At 33.9% G+C, this 20,879-nt stretch overlaps 1 protein-coding gene across 1 annotated transcript in view; it reads left to right on the top strand.

Moving 5' to 3' along the window:
* Positions 1 to 7,614: 7,614 nt before the first annotated feature.
* Positions 7,615 to 20,879, top strand: part of LOC143065152 (vacuolar-sorting protein SNF8-like) — a 44,549-nt gene continuing 31,284 nt past the window's right edge. Inside the window, exons 1-6 of the mRNA XM_076238541.1 lie at positions 7,615 to 7,829; positions 10,603 to 10,653; positions 13,973 to 14,111; positions 16,192 to 16,296; positions 17,113 to 17,185; positions 17,772 to 17,913. Coding sequence (XP_076094656.1) covers positions 7,776 to 7,829; positions 10,603 to 10,653; positions 13,973 to 14,111; positions 16,192 to 16,296; positions 17,113 to 17,185; positions 17,772 to 17,913 — 564 coding nt within the window. The 5' untranslated portion in view covers positions 7,615 to 7,775. The remainder of the gene's footprint in view (positions 7,830 to 10,602; positions 10,654 to 13,972; positions 14,112 to 16,191; positions 16,297 to 17,112; positions 17,186 to 17,771; positions 17,914 to 20,879) is intronic.

The following is a 20,879-nucleotide window of genomic DNA, read 5'->3' on the forward strand; positions in this document are numbered from 1 at the left end:
TTGAGATTTGTTTTGACTCTGGATTCGTCTATGTATTCCCTTACCCCTAAATGTAGCTCTTTTTTCTTGTGGCAGCCTTCAAACTACCGGTATTGTCTATGTACGCATTCATCCACTGTTGTTTACAGTTTCAAGTTGTTTCATAACGAGTATGCTGATAGGGTGTTATGCCCTTACCTTAAAAAAACATGAAACTATTATGATGAAGTCTTAAATGCATATGACAGTTGTAGCAACACATGTTCAGGATATTCTATCTTTACCACCACGTGATGCATTTCAAGTTAAACACCATATTCATATTAAAAGGCTGACACTAGAATTATGGTGCATGTGTCTGATGCAGTGAAACACGAACTTAAACTTAATTGCACTTAAGCGGCAATTATTCGAACAGTCGTTTCTGATGATGCTGTCATTACTGTTTCGCTATTCCGTTACATAGGGGTAGACAAACTATGGATTGTGTTTAGGAGGAGGAAAAGCTTTGGATACATATATATCAATGACCTTCCAAATGCACTAGCGATGAGTAATCACACACAAATATTGTGATCCATATATTTTCCGGTTGTGATACGGTTCTCTGTTTTCTTGAAAAGGGAAAAAAAAGACTGCTTGGGAGACATTGCATTTGAAGATGTGACTTTAACATAAAGAATGATAATTGATACGCCTAAATCACCGGTGTTTACTGTAAGATAGCACAAACTTATCATATGGGGTTAGCATGGTTAACAAAGCAAGAAATATCTATTTACGCAAAAGGGTAGGTTAATTGAGGCTATCAACTTAGTCTAGTCTTTTCCAGCATGCATGCAAAACGTACAATATACTAAGACACGTGTTAAGGGGACGAGCCTGAAATTGGCTCTTATGCTACCAAGTCCAGGCGCTAATGGATGACGACGGGACAAAGAGGATCACTTTAAAAAAAAACTCCTTCTGAGGGATCATCATGTTGTCAGAAGCTTGCACATTGTGGATGTAAGAAAAGTTGTCGCGGTTGTTGTTAATGTGGAAAATCAAGTCTCCCGTGCTCTGCGTCGTGTGCATGTGGTGGTAACTGGGAATAAACATATTTTGTTGGCCAAATGGTAGTTTTTAAAATGTTTTATTACTTAAGTGATTTTATTTTGTTTAAATTGTGACCAGGTGGAATAAGGCTCAGATAAATCTAATTGCAGAAAGTTCAGATATTTTAATAAATATAATATAGAAGGCAACGACAGATCTGAAATATACAGATAATGACAAATAAATACAACTTTACATATAAATGCATATGAATATATCATTTTGTAGCAAATAATGATTATTATGTTTAATTACACAATTGCAAATAAATAATAATGCAAAACACAGTTAAATGACAACTCTGAATGTAAACAATTTGTTAATCAATGCTAATGAAAACTGTTCACTAAAGTAAGTTGACCATACTACTATATAAAATACTATATAACATTGAAAGTTAATTACAGGTAAATAAGAAAATATAAAGTTTGAAATGCAATTAGCAAAGTAAATAAAACTAAACAAAATATTTAAGTCAAAAACATTTAACCATAAACTAATTTGAAAAACCCTTAAATGTAAATACCTTATAATGCTGGCTACGGCTCTTGATGTTGTTTCTGGTGTTACTTATTCTGCATTGACAATATAGTTAAAAAGTACAATATATATAGTCAATAGGTGAACTGTTAAACTAGATAGAACCAGATAAAACAACTATTAAGAAAGGTAGTTTGTCCAATAGCCAGTGGTGAGTGAATATCAAAGAGCCCAAATAGAGTATTTTGGATTCATTGAACCATATAATACAAAATATGTTCAATATAGTAAGATCATTATAGTATAGGGTAAAATAGATATAAACTAAGTACAAAGTTGGGAATAATATCAAATAGATAATATGTATATAAATGAACTTGTCCACAAAATCAATCTATCCAAAACTCTACATCGAAGATATAGATTGAGGACTCATCTTTGACCTTTACGCCATATTGTTTTTTTTACCGGAAGTGTTAACTTTGTATTCCAATATCAACTACAGAATATGATTAGTAATTTAGAGGATGAATTAAAGCATAAAGTTAATGACCACCACAAAAAAAAACCACTTTCTTCACATTTTGAAAAGAAGTTAAATATCAAAATAAAAAAAATGATATATTTATGTCCGCCATTTTGAATATTACCGGAAGAAAGGGTTTTTAAGACATATGTCTTCTACATTGTATCCCTTAAAAGCATCGAAGAAAGGTTCCTGCACAATTTAATGATAGTAACAATACGTTAAAACACATTTCAATCACCCTCCCTAAAAAATAAGCTTATTTTAGTCAATGTCCGCCATATTGGATTCTACCGGAAGTAGGGTTTTTAAAGACATCTAATCTATATAATATATTCAAAAGTAGTACATAAAAAAGGTTTGTATCTTTTAGTTTTGCCAGTCGGCAATAGTTCAATTCGACTTAGTGATATACCAGGGTACACCCCTTTCTCTTTGATGACTGACTCGTACGGGTCTAGGGCATAAGTGCAATATGCCATTTTAGAGTCAATGCCTACCTCTACCTCTGGTATTATGTCCTACGTGGAGAATCTCTTAGTTTAGTCAGCCGGCAAAAGTTTATGACGACTTCGTTGTAAACAGAGCTACCACCTCCCCCTTTTTACCCTTTGCAGACAATTCGTACGGGTCTGGGTCATAAGGGCTATAGGCCATTTTAGAGTCAATTCCCACCTCTACTTCTGGTATAATGGCCTACATGGATAATCTCTTAGTTTAGTCAGATGGCAATAGTTTATGTCGACTTCGTTGTAAACAGAGCTACCACCTCCCCTTTTAACCCTTTGCAGACAAACTCTAGTGGGTCTAGGGCATAAGTGCTATAGGCCATTTTAGAGGCAATACCCACCTCTACCTCTGGTATAATGGTTGATGCGGAGAATCTCTTAGTTTGGCAAACCGGCAATAGTTCAGTTCGATATCGTTGTAAACCAGGAAACCATATCACCCTTTTAACCCCATGCTGACAAACTCGCACGGGTCTAGGGTATAAGTGCTATAGACCATTTAAAAGGCAATGAGTACCTCTACCTCCAGTATCATTGCCCACGTGGAGAATCTCTTGGTTTGTTCAGCCGGCAATAGTTCATTTCGAATTTGTGATATACCAGGATACCCCTGACTAACTCGTACGGGTCTAGGGGATAAGTGATATGGACCATTTTAGAGGAAATACCCACCTCTACCTATGGTATAATGGCCAATGTGGAGAATCTCTTAGTTTGTCCAGCCGGCAATAGTTCATTTCGAATTTGTGATATACCAGGGTACCCACCTTGTCCTTTCCTGACTAACTCGTACGGGTCTAGGGGATAAGTGTTCTGGCCCATTTTAGATGCAATACCTACCCCTACCTCTGGTATAATGGCCGATGTGGACAATCTCTTAGTTTGGCCAGCCGGCAATAGTTCAGTTCGAATTCGTTGTATCTTGGATTCCATATCCCCCCTTTGAACCCTCTACTGACAAACTCGTACGGGTTTAGGGTATAAGTGCTATGGGCCATTTTAAAGACAGTAAATACCTCTTCCTCTGGTATCATTGCCCACGTGGAGAATCTCTTCGTTTGGCCAGCCGGCAATAGTTCATTTTCGAATTTGTGATATACCAGGGTACCCCCCCCCCCCCTTATCCTTTTCTGACTAACTCGTACGGGTCTAGGGCATAAGTGCTATGGGCCATTTTAGAGGCAATACCAACCTCTACCTCTGGTATAATGGTCGGTGTGGAGAATCTCTTAGTTTGGCCAGCCGGCAATAGTTCAGTTCGAATTCGTTGTATCTTGGATTCCATATCCCCCCTTTGAACCCTCTACTGACAAACTCGTACGGGTCTAGGGTATAAGTGCTATGGGCCATTTTAAAGGCAGTAAGTTCCTCTTCCTCTGGTATCATTGCCCACGTGGAGAATCTCTTCGTTTGGCCAGCCGGCAATAGTTCATTTTCGAATTTGTGATATACCAGGGTACCCCTCCTTATCCTTTTCTGACTAACTCGTACGGGTCTAGGGCATAAGTGCTATGAGCCATTTTAGAGGCAATACCAACCTCTACCTCTGGTATAATGGTCGGTGTGGAGAATCTCTTAGTTTGGCCAGCCGGCAATAGTTCAGTTCGAATTCGTTGTATCTTGGATTCCATATCCCCCCTTTGAACCCTCTACTGACAAACTCGTACGGGTCTAGGGTATAAGTGCTATGGGCCATTTTAAAGGCAGTAAGTTCCTCTTCCTCTGGTATCATTGCCCACGTGGAGAATCTCTTCGTTTGGCCAGCCGGCAATAGTTCATTTTCGAATTTGTGATATACCAGGGTACCCCCCCTTATCCTTTTCTGACTAACTCGTACGGGTCTAGGGCATAAGTGCTATGGGCCATTTTAGAGGCAATACCAACTTCTACCTCTGGTATAATGGTCGGTGTGGAGAATCTCTTAGTTTGGCCAGCCGGCAATAGTTCAGTTCGAATTCGTTGTATCTTGGATTCCATATCCCCCCTTTGAACCCTCTACTGACAAACTCGTACGGGTCTAGGGTATAAGTGCTATGGGCCATTTTAAAGGCAGTAAGTACCTCTTCCTCTGGTATCATTGCCCACGTGGAGAATCTCTTCGTTTGGCCAGCCGACAATAGTTCATTTTCGAATTTGTGATATACCAGGGTACCCCCCCCCCCCTTTATCCTTTTCTGACTAACTCGTACGGGTCTAGGGCATAAGTGATATGGGCCATTTTAGAGGCAATAATATGGACTGAATTTAAGATTAAAGACTCTTATTGATCTCCGTAATTTTGAAGAATTATGTCATTGAAATAGTAATTGACAATTTCTATTTTTCTGTTTATTATATGTCTTCAATTAACTATGTTTGTTGTTTAATGATCTTTTTAATTGTGTGATACTATCATATGTATTGTATATTTTAGTTTTAGAATTGGACTATATTTGTAGACAACGAACAGATTATGGAATGCCCATATGACAATTAATTCCATTTAATTACCCTCTATTTAATCATCTTGTTTTAATTACTAAAGTTTACATTGTTGAAATAATAACAACATTTTAATGATCATAATTGCTTTGTGTTGTGTGAGGCAATGCAATTAAACTTCATTTACTTTCATTTTAAATGACGCGGACCTTACAGAAGACACCTATTGGCTTAATATTTCTTAATTACTTTATATTGCTATAAATAGCATAACCATAATGGATATTGACAGCAAAATTTATTTTATTGTCACAATCTAATAACTACCCAAAACATTTCATCGAACGCGGTTTTGATCTCATGAATATTATTGACGGCTAGCCTCATGAATATTAACGCCGGCTAGATCCACACTAGTAAACTGCATGTATCTTATATAGAATTTTATCAATACCTTTAAATATGCATTATAAAAATAAGCTCCAGGAGAAACATGAAACTCAATAGCATTTGGTTTAACTCTCTATATATATTTGAACCTGAAGACCCATAGGTTGCCTTGGAATGTGTGTTTTTTTTTTATTAGGAATGGTAATAATTGCTTTAACATTTTCCCATTTACAGAAAATGTACCTGATGTGATCCCGAATGATTTTTGCTACTTTGTTAGTTGATGTAATGTACATAATGCATGTTTGTTGCACTTCACCATATACCTTCTTATTACTGAATTTAATAATTACATGTACATGTAGATAACTCTGCAATAAGGGAGGTAACAGTCATGTATAATGAAAAGACTGAATAAACAAAAGGAGATATTCAAGCATGACTTTTTAGATGTCTTTACTGCAATGTCTGAATTTTAAAATGACCATTTATCTTAAGAGGGTGGTAAAAGGGGGGGGGGGGGTGCTTGCACGAAAAAAAAACGTGAAATAAGACATAATTTCACGTTAAACGTGAAATAATTTCTGTAATGAACGTTGCACGAAAAATAAATACTTTTATTTGAACCTTTTGTGACCTTCTTGTATATATTAACTCTTTGTTTTACTTGATATTCCCGATTTAGTATACACATTTATTATATAATTGGTTTACGGCTTTTAAAAAAGTATTTCTTGACGATCCCTGTCAAGTGTTTGAATTTTATTTGAAAAATACCGAGCACGCAAAATAAGACTTTGAAAATCACGATGCACGTAAAATTAAATAAGCAGAACACGTTGAACGAGGCACCCGTCTTGCACGACTGTACGTCAAATAAAAAAGTAAAAACACGTTGAACGTGAAATAAAAAAACGGCGATCACGTTGCACGAAAATAACCCTTTACCACCCTCTCTTAATGTAATGTAGTCTTGAAATTTATTTGGCAAACAGATACGTCTTGATCTCGATGAACAAGTGTGCAAAATGATTTCACTTTGTAGGTCACTATTTTCCTCTTCACTTTCATCGCTTTGAATTTAACTTGATTTTATGATTTTTCTTATTCTAGTCATTACATGTAGTTAAAAATGCATAACTTTATTGACATTATTTTTTTAATTCAATTTATTAAAACATTACTGTTTACATGTACATAGTTATTCCAATTATGTTAATAATTCCAATTTCATTAGATAGTTAGATACTTCTTCTCTATTCTTTCCTCCACTATCTGGAGTACCACTACATTTGTAGTGTAGCACGGATTAGCAACTGATTTACTGTAAGCAACTGCATGTGTGCATGTGCAGGAATATTATACAGTGTATATGATCGGTGCATATAAAACCAGTATTATTTCGCCTAAATATATTGTTCTAGATACTGGTGTAATGGACGTCAACACAGCCTGGCGTACCCACCACCAATTTACAACGCAACGGCAGTTGGTCTTATCCAAATTGAGCTAAGGCTGCGATCCCAGCTAGGAGCTCAATTCAAACATAAAACTTTAAAATAACTTAATGTCAAATCACTTTTGTAAACGTGCAGGAAACTGTTCCATCACCATACTATATACATTTGAACTCCATATAAATCACATATGTTATATCAAATATACACTAATCAATGTCTATTACTTTAAAAGTTCATGCACTGTGGCATATACTAAAATCTAAAATTACTTCATGTACCACCAAATTATCAATGTTACTGTGGCAATTTGTTACTCAGCATATAACTCAGCTTTTTATTGTTCATTCTAAATTAAACCAATATGCCATCTTAATTGGTACTTCACTCAAGTTTCCTTACACTGCACCAGTAGCCTTATATCTCCTACTTCACTAGAAAAAAAAACACACAACAATTTAAGTTGCTTACATAATAGTTACTTTATCACTTAGATCGTCTTTTACATTTATATGTTATACTATAGACTGTTATTTCAAGTTTTGTTATAATGTTAATAAAAATTATTTCAAAGTAATCGTTTGAAAAAAAAACTTGTGTCCTATGGATATTATCTGTGAAAAAAGTGATGTCCCAACAAAAGCGATTCCGGAAAAAGTATCTGTCCTACTGCACTTTGCATCGGTCCTATGTGTAGGTAGATAAATTTTGACCGGTCCCTTACGAAACGGAAATAATTCCGTGTTCAATTTGTATTTTACCTTTCAGAAGCTATGGTCGGCAAAACTCTTAAAAGGACGATAATTTGGACGAAAGATACAAGCTACGTAATTGCATCGAAGAAAAAAGAAAAAATAGATAATTTTTGCGAAATCTTACTTACAGTTAGCTTTTAGTTTTCATTCTATCTCCAAGATGCATAGAAGAGGCCATGGAATAGGAGCAATTAATAAAAAGACGTTAGCACAGGTAACCAAAGTGTAGACTGTCATATCATGTCATATGTTTACATGTTGGATATAATTTGGCACTATAATTCAAACTCCTGTGATTATTGTAAATGCTGCAAATTGCAGCATTTACAATAATCACAGGAGTTTGAAATCATAGCAATAACGGTGTAAAAATATGCCAAACTCGACTATCACAGTAGAGCTTCTCTCTTCGCAGTAGAGCTTCTCTATTTGAGAGAAGATCTACTGTGATAGTCGAGTTTGGCATATTTTTCGAGAGAACCTCTAATTATCAAAAATCTGATGAATAACTGGATACCATTAGCAAAATGATTAGAAGAACAACAATGAATGAACGGACTTGTTACATTTGAGTTATTATATTTCAGACTTTAATCTGATGTACAGTAGTTGTTGTTTGTTTATGTTTCTCGTTTCTCGTTTCTCGTTTTTTTATATAGATTGGACCTATGGTTTTACACTTGTAATTAAGGGGCCCTTTATAGCTTGTTGTTCGTTGTGAGCCAAGGCTTCGTCTTGAAGAATGTACATTGACCCATAATTGTTTACTTTTATAAATTGTTATTTGCATGGAGAGTTGTCTCATTGGCACTCATACCACATCTTCCTATACCTATTTAGGTCAGAGCTCCAGATAAGAATTCACAAATTGGGTTTTTTACCCACCATTTTCTTATATAATTGGGTGATAAAGTTTTTTAATTGCATTATCAATTCCAATTCACCCCTCATGTTAATATCAAATTGGGTTTTTCACCACCAAGCTCCTTAATGTATTGGGTCTTTTCATCAACACAATATTGTATATTTAGGCAATATCAACCCCAGATTTTTTTCTATCTTAAATATGTTTCTTTCTTTGTTTAGCTGTTTTATTTGGTTTATTGACTGAGAAGCAATTGTAGGTTTAATTTGTGTTCCGTTTCAAACCTTCTGCCAGTTTTGTTTTTTCTCATATAAACTGTAAAAAAAACGGATATGTGTATTCACAGGCACTCGTCTTATACCTTTATATAATAAATTCTGAGACCAGTGCCTTTGTGTGTATTCATTAATTAACCGTAAAATAAAAAAAAAAAAATAGTATATAAACTCTAATTATACTTGAATGTTTTTGTTTTATTCCAATTTTCATAAATCTGGGTTTAGTTGTCTTTTATTAGAACTTTTCAAGTTTTGGTTTCTGATGCTTCATCATGTCATAATTGATTTGGCCTTTCATCTTTCCAACTGATTTCGTTTTTAAGGAAACCCTGCTTTTATTAGCAATGTTCTCTTTAAGGTTCGCACACACGCCCGTGTGTTCGATGGACGCTTCCTAAAAACACTGGCTGAGTCTTGTTATCATCATAACTTTCCCTAAGCTTTTCAAAAGAAGCAGAAAACATGCTTCTATTCAATATTTTTAGCGTACATTCACTTTTGTTTTAATTCAATGTATGTTATGATAAATCCCGAGCAATGCGAAAAAAAATATGACTTCATGACACACGCTTATTGGATAAACGCCGAGAAGATCGAAATGTTTTTAAAAACATGTGTACCTATTGAGCAATGGAAAACTCTAACAGGGACCCGGCCATTTCAGCTACTTGATGCAGGGATCTATTTTCAGAACGAAAGGAAATTTCCAATTATAAATATTATAAAAATAGTTTACGCGACGACTGTAAACAGATAAGGGTAAATAACGCAAATGGTAGCCAATAAAAGGGTTGAGAACTCATGGTTTTGGAATATAATTGGGTTTTCCTTTGAATTAATTGGGTTATTGAACCCTGCAATGGGCAATTGCATTGGATTTTTTATTATTTGTATTGCGTGATCACGCAAATACGCAGCTTATCTGGAGCTCTGTTAGGTCATGTAGGTGTTTTATTGTAATAGACCATTTGCAAATTATCGATTTGATTCTGTTATTACACACTTTTTAAACAAATTACTTCCCTTTGTCAATTGTAGACTGGTTCCATACTGGACAAAATGGCTTTCACCAATGCAAAGTATGATGAATTGAAAGTGATGTATCGGAGGTTTAACTACTTTTTCATAAAAAATAATTTCTGATGTCAAAAGTATTTAGATTAACAACAAATTAATGTTATTGAAAGATTTGAAAGCCTTAAATATTACTCAAATTATGCACAGGTAAATTTGCTTGTTCTACTATCTCTCCATTATAAATGAAAATTAATGTCCCTCATAAGGGAAACATCTGAAAGAGGGATCTCTAATTACAGGGTCAATTATGGGAATTGTCAAATAGCCTATTGACATAACATTTTTTTATTCTGTGCTTAAATAATTCTAAATATTGAAATTTATTATTCATAATTTCTGTTGCTAAAATAGCCATTACTTATTTCACTTTATCACGAAAAGGGATTTTGAAATCTTGCACTAAAATGGGTATTGATCAATAAACCTTACACTAAAATGGGTTATACTTTGGCACTTCAGTGTGCGATTTAATTTTCTGAAATGTCCTCCGCTGCTATTAACTCCAAAATTATTTTGGAGATTATATACATATATTATTGTAACAATATTTTCTTTTAATAATGGAGGGGATATACAATGTTATAGATGTAAAAATGTATATACAATGTTTATAAATGTGGACAGATATATGTATGTGTATGTTTGTAAGATTATGTATCATGTGTATAGCCAATGTTTATTGTTTTGGTAACAATCCTATAATTTTGGATTTTAAACCAATTAATTATCTTACATGTATCTTCTCTATTGTTGAATTTTTGTTGTAGGCTAAGTACAAGGACAAAGGAACAGAAATAGCCGCAGACCAATTGAGTCAGGTAAAAGAATTCTAAAAGTATAGACATGAGAGACATGACACACAGTTCACAATCTCAGTGTTTCCAAGGCTGTTTTAGGATGATTTTCAGAAATAAAAGGCTACTGCAAAGTATGAAGTGTCAAAAGGGATATGTACAATGAACATGTATAATGGTTTTGAACCAATTTACAATGAAAAATGAAAATTGGTTATAAAAAGTTTTAGCTTATCAAAAGATTAAATATCTTGTTAAGTGAAGGTAAATTAATTGTGTATATATATATATTTTAGTACATCATGTACATTATGCACAGATAGTCATGATAATGTTGTTCTTTCAGCAAGCTCTTCATTTTCAGTAGGAAAGCAAATAGACTGTTAATGATTCAAGTTCAAAAACCATATTGTAAACATAAACATGATGAAGATTAAAAAAAATTGTGAATTACAATGTTCAATTATCATGATTATGTCAATACATTTTGTACAATTGAAAGCAGGATACATTGAGTTAGTCTGAAATGCCCTTACAGTACAAAAATATAACAGTTTCCATCCCACAGCCTTCTAGAAACAATTTAACAAAAAAAATATTTTGGATTATATGATCATGTTGATTGAATATTATTGTTAATGTATTTTAAGATATATTGAACAGAAAAGCAATCATGGCAATATTGATAATGAAAGTGGTAATGTTTTTTCAATTTTTGAAATGAGTAAATTTCTTTTTTCTTAAGAGCAGACATATTTCTCTATATATATTTTCTGTGAACACTTATATTTCAATTTATAAAGTTCTAAATTTATGACAAATATCCAAAAGATCTACATTATTTCAATGTTTTTATATTTTTTTTAGTTTTTAAAAGATTTTAAAAAGGTATAAAGCTATGATACAGCTATATATACATACTAGAACACACTGCGAAATTGCGGGCATATACAGCTTGTGAACTGTTGTAGGATGATTTTTTGTAAAAGATATTATGTATGGAGATTATTTCCTTTCTGTTAAATTCATAAATATTCGTGTTTCTGGCCTACGACCACAATTATTCTTCTCCTTTGCTACAATGCTTCTTTTGGTAAAAGACAAATCAAATTAAAAATTTGCACCGTTTCAAACATGAAATAAATGTAACTGCTTATATATATAGACCATTATTAGTCTAAAAAATATGCTTCTATGACAATCCATCAGCGCTTTTTTTGAGAGCCTTATTAACATGCCAATGGTAGGATTTGAATCATGTATAAATGACTAATACCGACTAAGGCTAATTTGAGGGGTTGTCGATGGGAGGGGTCCTGATCCTGAAATCCCGGGCTTAAAACCATGAAATCCCGAGATGCAGAATTTAAAGAAATTCATATCTCGAAATCGATAAATATATTCCCGGATCCCGTAAGGATCAATCCCCAAATCCCGCGCTTAAAAACACCCGATTCCGACGCCTCAAAAAAGGTCCTGCCTCCCTCTAATCTCTACCTTACTTTCATTTTTGCCAAATCACTATTTTCCCTTTTAACAATAAGTTATGCCCCAATTTATATAGGCATTATATTTTGTAGTCTGTACATCCCTGCATTCGTTTGTTCGGTCGTCCGTCCGTCTTGTCCTTCTGTCCCACTTCAGGAAAAAGTTTTTGGTTGAGGTAGTTTTAGATGAAGTTGAGCATGTTTTACTTATTTTAATATATATGCAAGTGGTATGACCCCTTAAATGGTAAACATTTCAAAGAAAACAGTAAACAGAATCAGGGACTTTCTATACTAACATAGAAATTCCCTGACAGAATACAAAGAGTCACTATATATTAAAGTAGTATAATCGTAGTTTACATGTAGATAAATGCGAAAAATATTTGTCCCTTCTAAGGAGGTATAATAGTTGTGATTTTTGCGATCTGAACACCATGATATGGAGAACGCTCTACGATTGGTTGTACTTGTGTCACATGTTTTACTTATTTTAATATAAATGCAACTGGTATGACCCCTTAAATAGTAAACATTTAAAAAAAAAACAGTAGACAGAATACAGAGAGACTATATATCAAAGTAGTATAATCGTAGTTTACATATAGATAAACGCGAAAAATAATTGTCCTCTCTAAGGAGGTATAATAGTTGTGGTACTTGCGATCTAAACACCATGATATGGAGAACGCTCTGATTGGCTTATCTATTTTTCATTTTTGTTATCTATCATACGATTGGTTGTATTTGTGCATGTTTCAAACAGGAAGTCTTATCTATGACTAAAAGTCAGTCTGATGACGGAATCATATCCGGACTCCTTTTTTGTCGTTTTTCTCCCAAAATAACTCAATCTGAATAATCATAAGAATGGATGACAAATGCGACTATGCATGTTACCTATAGGACACAGAGGCATGATGATTGATTTATTGTGGAAGGAAGAGAAGCGACACACAAAATGAGGTCTTCTCGTTTAATAGTATAGATATGTATGAAGAAAAGTACATTTACATTCATATATATTATAAATTAAAGTACATCAAAACAAATTTCTTTTATAAGAATTATATTTTACTATTGATAAATTCATGTCATCTTTAATTGGTGGATACTAGTTTTCCATGGATCTGGTAGGGGAACTACATATTGAAGTGTTTGACAAAGTTTCCATGGATCTGGTATGGAAACTACATATTGAAGTGTTTAACAAAGTTTCCTACAGGGTTGTAAACAAATATTTGTAAAACAAAAAAGTCAAGTATACATAGAAATACTCTTTTTTTCTTCAATCCATGAAATTTTTGCCTTTAAAATATGAATCAACAGTATTACAGTTAAACCACCAGTTCAAGGGGAGATAATAATTTAAAAATATATATCACTAGCTATGTATACATGTACAAAACCTGTATATGAAATTGAAAATTAATTATTTGATAACACCATCATCATACATGTATGTTTTGCAGGAAATGTAACTCATTAAATTGTGATCTTACTACAGAATATTTTTCATTGCACTTTTTTTAATTGTTGAATTTTTATCATAGAACTATTTTTTTTTTATTGAAAACACATATTATAAAAGGAACATTAGGGTACATGTACATTGTAGTAATAGAGTAACCTAATAACTAAAATAAAAGAAGGAAAGATACATGTATAGTCGTTCAGCATACATACAGTCTTCAACATTATAACATTTCTTTACATAGAATCAGGCTCTAAATTAGCCTATATAGGTAAGTCTTATAAGAGTTGTAAATAAATTAAACAGGCACAATTAAGATTATATTTATAAGATTTAAATACGTAGGTGTGATTTTTTATGAATTTATTTTTTACCATTTAAGATGGCTAAACAAATGGAGTCCTTCAAAGGGTATTTGGAAGACTTTGCTGCTAAGCACAAAGATCAGATTAAAAAAGATGCTGAATTCAGAGTAGCTTTTCAGGAGATGTGTTCCACAATAGGAGTAGATCCTTTAGCTTGTATGTATAATATGGGGACGAAGTCCCCAATTACAGTAGAAAAATCAATAAAAAAAAAAAAAAAAAAAATCGGGAAAATTTTCCCGAATTTTTCATTGTACTAATGAACTCAAAATCGGGAAAATTTTTTTTTGTCGTGTTTTTTAATTTCCGGAATTGCGCAGAACGCAGAAATCTACTTCCTTTTTCCGGTCTTGTTGTCGTGAGACTTTGATTAGTCTAGTAAAATATAGGAACTCAAGGAACACAATACCAATATTTCATTTTTAATCATTCTTTGTCTTTGATATGAATAAACGTTACCTGATGCATTGCGTTATTTTGTTTACATTGAACATGACATCATAACTTAAATAACGTCACAAGTAAAATCCCTAACAACAGAACCAAAATCGGAAACGTTACGGTATTTCCGTTTCTTTTTTTCACAAATATTTTAAAAAGTTACAAAAAAAAATCATACAGACTTCATCCCCATTCACAGGTAATGCCTGCCTCATATTAGTTATACCACACATTACATTTTTCTCAGTAGCTACAAACAATATCTTTTATAGGATATTCAAATTTAAAGCTTCATATGAATTAATGTACTGTAGGTCTGTCATACACCTACTATTTGTAATCATGTGTCCTCCTTTATCTTTGTCCATCACAGATTTTTCTGTTGAATTTTTATCATTAGCCCACTAATAATACATCTTGGTATTTAGTTATTATCTTGCAACTACTATATATATGTATCATTTTCATATTTTTACCCAAACATGTATGTCTCAGTTCCATGAAATTTTCTTTTCAAATCTTTTCGTATGCAAACAGATGTGCATCATGTGCATGTTGTTCTATAACTTGGTAGTATCACACCTTTCCATGAGGATTCAGCCAATAGGTCTCATACATGTACAGGTTTACATTTATGACTGGTTGCACACATTATATGCATCTGTGGTTTTACATTAGTTACCACTGTCTAGTTGACTTGGTTATAAGGAAAGAAGTTATTTTTGACAACCCTTGGTCTAAATGAAACTACGGGAATCAAAATCTAATGAAATAGATACAAACTAATTCTTCCCATATATGAACAAGTTTTTCAAACACTCAGTTGTTTCATTAATAATGTTATAAGATAAAATTGTATTCAGGAAAAGATCTGCCATAGGCCAATGCAACACATAAGATTACGTAATTTAGATACAGATATTTTGGTAATTTTGGTTTGACAAAAATCTATATATCCTGTGTATGATTTTTTTAAATTCCGGTGTATCCAATATTTTGATAATTAGTGTAGCTTGCAGTTCACATGTGGTCTATTCCTTATGTGAACTTCTCCCCTTAAAGTCGTCATCGTAAGTTACAAATACAAAATTCGTTCATTGTGTATGTGTAACATTTAATGGTTTAAATCTTTATTTAAAAGAGAGAGATATGCAATGTTCTCCCAGCTTTCTTCATTTCCCAGCAAGTACAAATACAGGTTGTATTTTCCTACAATGTACAAAATAAATGTTTTAGGGGACAATTTATGATTTACGCATGAAAACATGTACCTTATATTTTACCAACTTTAATTTTCAATAAAATCGACAATATTTTAACGGGGACCGAAAAGTAAACTGCAACATAAAAAATGATTTCAATATCCGTTAGCTTCTAATAGAAACAAGATAAAGGATACTTATATACTTTTATATCGATATAGTAAAATGGCCGACTTCAGTCCTTCTTCCAGCATCACACGGAAAACAACATTTGCCTCAGCCGACAAAGCACGGTTAGGTTTAAATTAAGTAAGTCATGGACATTTGGTTTAAAGTTGTTAATCAAATATTCTATATTTATCAGCATATTCATTTTTTTCTTGTATTTATAAACGACTGTTCACGTCATAATCAACAGAACGTTTACTACGTCTATACTTTAGCGGACCATCGCACTTTAGTGTGTGTAGGCATCGCACTTTAGCGAAGACCATCGCACTTTAGCGTGACCATCATACTTTAGCGTCCCCATCGCACTTTAGAGTCCTACATATATATATATATGTAATGTATAAATAACTAAAATATTTCAGCAAGCAAAGGTTTTTGGGCAGAAATGCTAGGTGTAGGCGACTTTTACTATGAATTGGGAGTACAAGTAATAGAAGTTTGTATAGCAACAAGTCACAGAAATGGAGGTAAGTTATTGATTAATTCAAAGAATTTTTTCAGTGGAGATTGACAATTTGTGCACCATGTACATGTGGATTCCACCACTGCATTAACCAGTGTTAATTTTTTCAAATATTTTCAAAAATTAAGACATATGACTTGCTGATCTTTTGAATTAGATTTTACTGTTGAGAGTGGAAAAATTAAGTACATTTGTTGTAATACATGAGCTAAAATGGAGGGATCAAGTCTTTCATGATTTTTAACAGACATCGTAACAAAGTTTATCCTTCCTTTTAAAAGATTTGCAGAAAATTGCTGGTTGAGCACAAAAATATATGGTCTTTTCATACTCTGAGCAGTTTGTAGTGTATGTTAATGATAATCAAACAACGATCAATCCATCTTATTTTGCATTCTTATCACAAACATATGTATTGTAACTTCCTCTATGATATAGCCTTATATAGGCAAGTACATGAATTGACTTTGCATTAACCCTTTGCTTTAAAATTGTATCATAATAGAAGACTTCAATTAATCATTGTCTTTTCTTCTCTGTTGAATAAATACCCTTTTTATACAGAAGATTTTTTTCTTTCATTAACTAATTATCATGATCAATTTGGACAGTTTTGAAAGGCATAATGATCTTGTTAATATGTACCAGTATGTTGCAAAAAAATCATCTTTTTAGGAAATTAGATCAGTTTACCGTAGTAATATTATTTTAATATAACTTGAAATAGTGCATCATTTTAAGCTTATATTTTACATGAATAATGATGTTTCTCCAATATAGGCTATCCCTTCCTTCACATCATTTGCCAATACTTTTGTAGGATTAATAGATATAGAAGAATTAAGGAGTAGATTGTTAGCCTCCAGAGGAAAGAAAAGTCAAGATATATCTGTGTAAGTTGAGAACAATGGAGAACAGATCAATTGAATTATCCCTCTTTGCTTGTCATAGCAGTGCAGATGTTGAATACAAAACTTTCATACTAGTTTTCTGGATATTATTGATTAAACAAGTAATGCCATGCATAAAAGATAAGTTGAATGCACTCTTGTATAGAAATACTGTAATCTATTGATAAACTGTAGACAAGACTTACAAGACTATGTTAAAACAAACTACACTATACCAGTACCCCAAGATTGAAACCATCATTGTTCCAGTTTGCAACCAAAGATTTTACAAAGTTTTCCAATCAAACTTACATGTTGAAAAATTACTAAAATGTGTCACATTAAATCAAACCAAAAAAGTATTTGCAGTAATTGATATTTGAAAATAAAACTATATGTGAAATGATGGCAATAAATTTTCAATAAGCTGGATAAGAAGTTGAAAATGATCTCCCTTCAATATTCACCAACCTCTCAAGTATATAAATATTTCAGTCTCAGAAAAGAGATATGTACCTTAATATCTTTCATTTTATTAAAACAGATATGTGAGTTACCCTAGTTAATGTATTTATAATGATGATTTTAGGGATGATTTACTGAGAGCAATAAAGAAACTGAAAGTTTTAGGCAATGGTTTCACTGTATTACCAATAGGTACAACCTACCTAGTACAAAGTATTCCAGGAGAACTAAGCATGGATCATACAGCAGTGTTACAACAATCAGAGGTAAGATGTTCATGGTTGCACTGTACTACCAATAGGTACAACCTACCTAGTACAAAGTATTCCAGGAGAACTAAGCATGGATCATACAGCAGTTTTACAACAATCAGAGGTAAGATGTTCATGGTTGCACTGTACTACCAATAGGTACAACCTACCTAGTACCAAGTATTCCAGGAGAACTAAGCATGGATCATACAGCAGTTTTACAACAATCAGAGGTAAGATGTTCATGGTTGCACTGTACTACCAATAGGTACAACCTACCTAGTACAAAGTATTCCAGGAGAACTAAGCATGGATCATGCAGCAGTTTTACAACAATCAGAGGTAAGATGTTCATGGTTGCACTGTACTACCAATAGGTACAACCTACCTAGTACAAAGTATTCCAGGAGAACTAAGCATGGATCATACAGCAGTTTTACAACAATCAGAGGTAAGATGTTCATGGTTTCACTGTATTACCAATATGTACAACCTACCTAGTACAAAGTATTCCAGGAGAACTAAGCATGGATCATACAGCAGTTTTTCAACAATCAGAGGTAAGATGTTCATGGTTGCACTGTACTACCAATAGGTACAACCTACCTAGTACAAAGTATTCCAGGAGAACTAAGCATGGATCATACAGCAGTTTTACAGCAATCAGAGGTAAGATGTTCATGGTTGCACTGTACTACCAATAGGTACAACCTACCTAGTACAAAGTATTCCAGGAGAACTAAGCATGGATCATACAGCAGTTTTACAACAATCAGAGGTAAGATGTTCATGGTTGCAAAGCCACTGTACTACCAATAGGTACAACCTACCTAGTACAAAGTATTCCAGGAGAACTAAGCATGGATTATACAGCAGTTTTTCAACAATCAGAGGTAAGATGTTCATGGTTTCAATGTACTACCAATAGGTACAACCTACCTAGTACAAAGTATTCCAGGAGAACTAAGCATGGATCATACAGCAGTTTTACAACAATCAGAGGTAAGATGTTCATGGTTGCAAAGCCACTGTACTACCAATAGGTACAACCTACCTAGTACAAAGTATTCCAGGAGAACTAAGCATGGATCATACAGCAGTTTTTCAACAATCAGAGGTAAGATGTTCATGGTTTCAATGTACTACCAATAGGTACAACCTACCTAGTACAAAGTATTCCAGGAGAACTAAGCATGGATCATACAGCAGTTTTACAACAATCAGAGGTAAGATGTTCATGGTTGCACACTGTACTACCAATAGGTACAACCTACCTAGTACAAAGTATTCCAGGAGAACTAAGCATGGATCATACACCAGTTTTACAACAATCAGAGGTAAGATGTTCAAGGTTGCACTGTACTACCAATAGGTACAACCTACCTAGAACAAAGTATTCCAGGAGAACTAAGCATGGATCATGCAGCAGTTTTACAACAATCAGAGGTAAGATGTTCATGGTTGCACTGTATTACCAATAGGTACAACCTACCTAGTACAAAGTATTCCAGGAGAATTAAGCATGGATCATACAGCAGGTTTACAACAATCAGAGGTAAGATGTTCATGGTTGCACTGTACTACCAATAGGTACAACCTACCTAGTACAAAGTATTCCAGGAGAACTAAGCATGGATCATACAGCAGTTTTACAACATGTAGAGGTAAGATGTTCATGGTTTCACTGTATTACCAATAGGTACAACCTACCTAGTACAAAGTATTCCAGGAGAACTAAGCATGGATCATGCAGCAGTTTTACAACAATCAGAGGTAAGATGTTCATGGTTGCACTGTATTACCAATAGGTACAACCTACCTAGTACAAAGTATTCCAGGAGAATTAAGCATGGATCATACAGCAGGTTTACAACAATCAGAGGTAAGATGTTCATGGTTGCACTGTACTACCAATAGGTACAACCTACCTAGTACAAAGTATTCCAGGAGAACTAAGCATGGATCATACAGCAGTTTTACAACATGTAGAGGTAAGATGTTCATGGTTTCACTGTATTACCAATAGGTACAACCTACCTAGTACAAAGTATTCCAGGAGAACTAAGCATGGATCATACAGCAGTTTTACAACAATCAGAGGTAAGATGTTTATGGTTGCACTGTATTACCAATAGGTACAACCTACCTAGTACAAAGTATTCCAGGAGAACTAAGCATGGATCATACAGCAGTTTTACAACAATCAGAGGTAAGATGTTCAAAGTTGCACTGTACTACCAATAGGTACAACCTACCTAGTACAAAGTATTCCAGGAGAACTAAGCATGGATCATACAGCAGTTTTACAACAATCAGAGGTAAGATGTTCAATTTACAACAATCAGAGGTAAGATGTTCATGGTTGCACTGTACTACCAATAGGTACAACCTACCTAGTACAACGTATTCCAGGAGAACTAAGCATGGATCATACAGCAGTTTTACAACAATCAGAGGTAAGATGTTCATGGTTGCACTGTACTACCAATAGGTACAACCTACCTAGTACAAAGTATTCCAGCAGAACTAAGCATGGATCATACAGCAATTTTACAACAATCAGAGGTAAGAAGTTCATGGTTGCACTGTACTACCAATAGGTACAACCTACCTAGTACAAAGTATTCCAGGAGAACTAAGCATGGATCATACAGCAGTTTTACAACAATCAGAGGTAAGATGTTCAAGGTTGCACTGTACTACCAATAGGTACAACCTACCTAGTACAAAGTATTCCAGGAGAACTAAGCATGGATCATACAGCAGTTTTACAACAATCAGAGGTAAGATGTTCAAGGTTGCACTGTACTACCAATAGGTACAACCTACCTAGTACAAAGTATTCCAGGAGAACTAAGCATGGATCATACAGCAGTTTTACAACAATCAGAGGTAAGATGTTCATGGTTTCAATGTACTACCAATAGGTACAACCTACCTAGTACAAAGTATTCCAGGAGAACTAAGCATGGATCATACAG

This window comes from Mytilus galloprovincialis, chromosome 2 (genome assembly GCF_965363235.1).
Source record: "Mytilus galloprovincialis chromosome 2, xbMytGall1.hap1.1, whole genome shotgun sequence".
Lineage (NCBI taxonomy): Eukaryota > Metazoa > Mollusca > Bivalvia > Mytilida > Mytilidae > Mytilus > Mytilus galloprovincialis.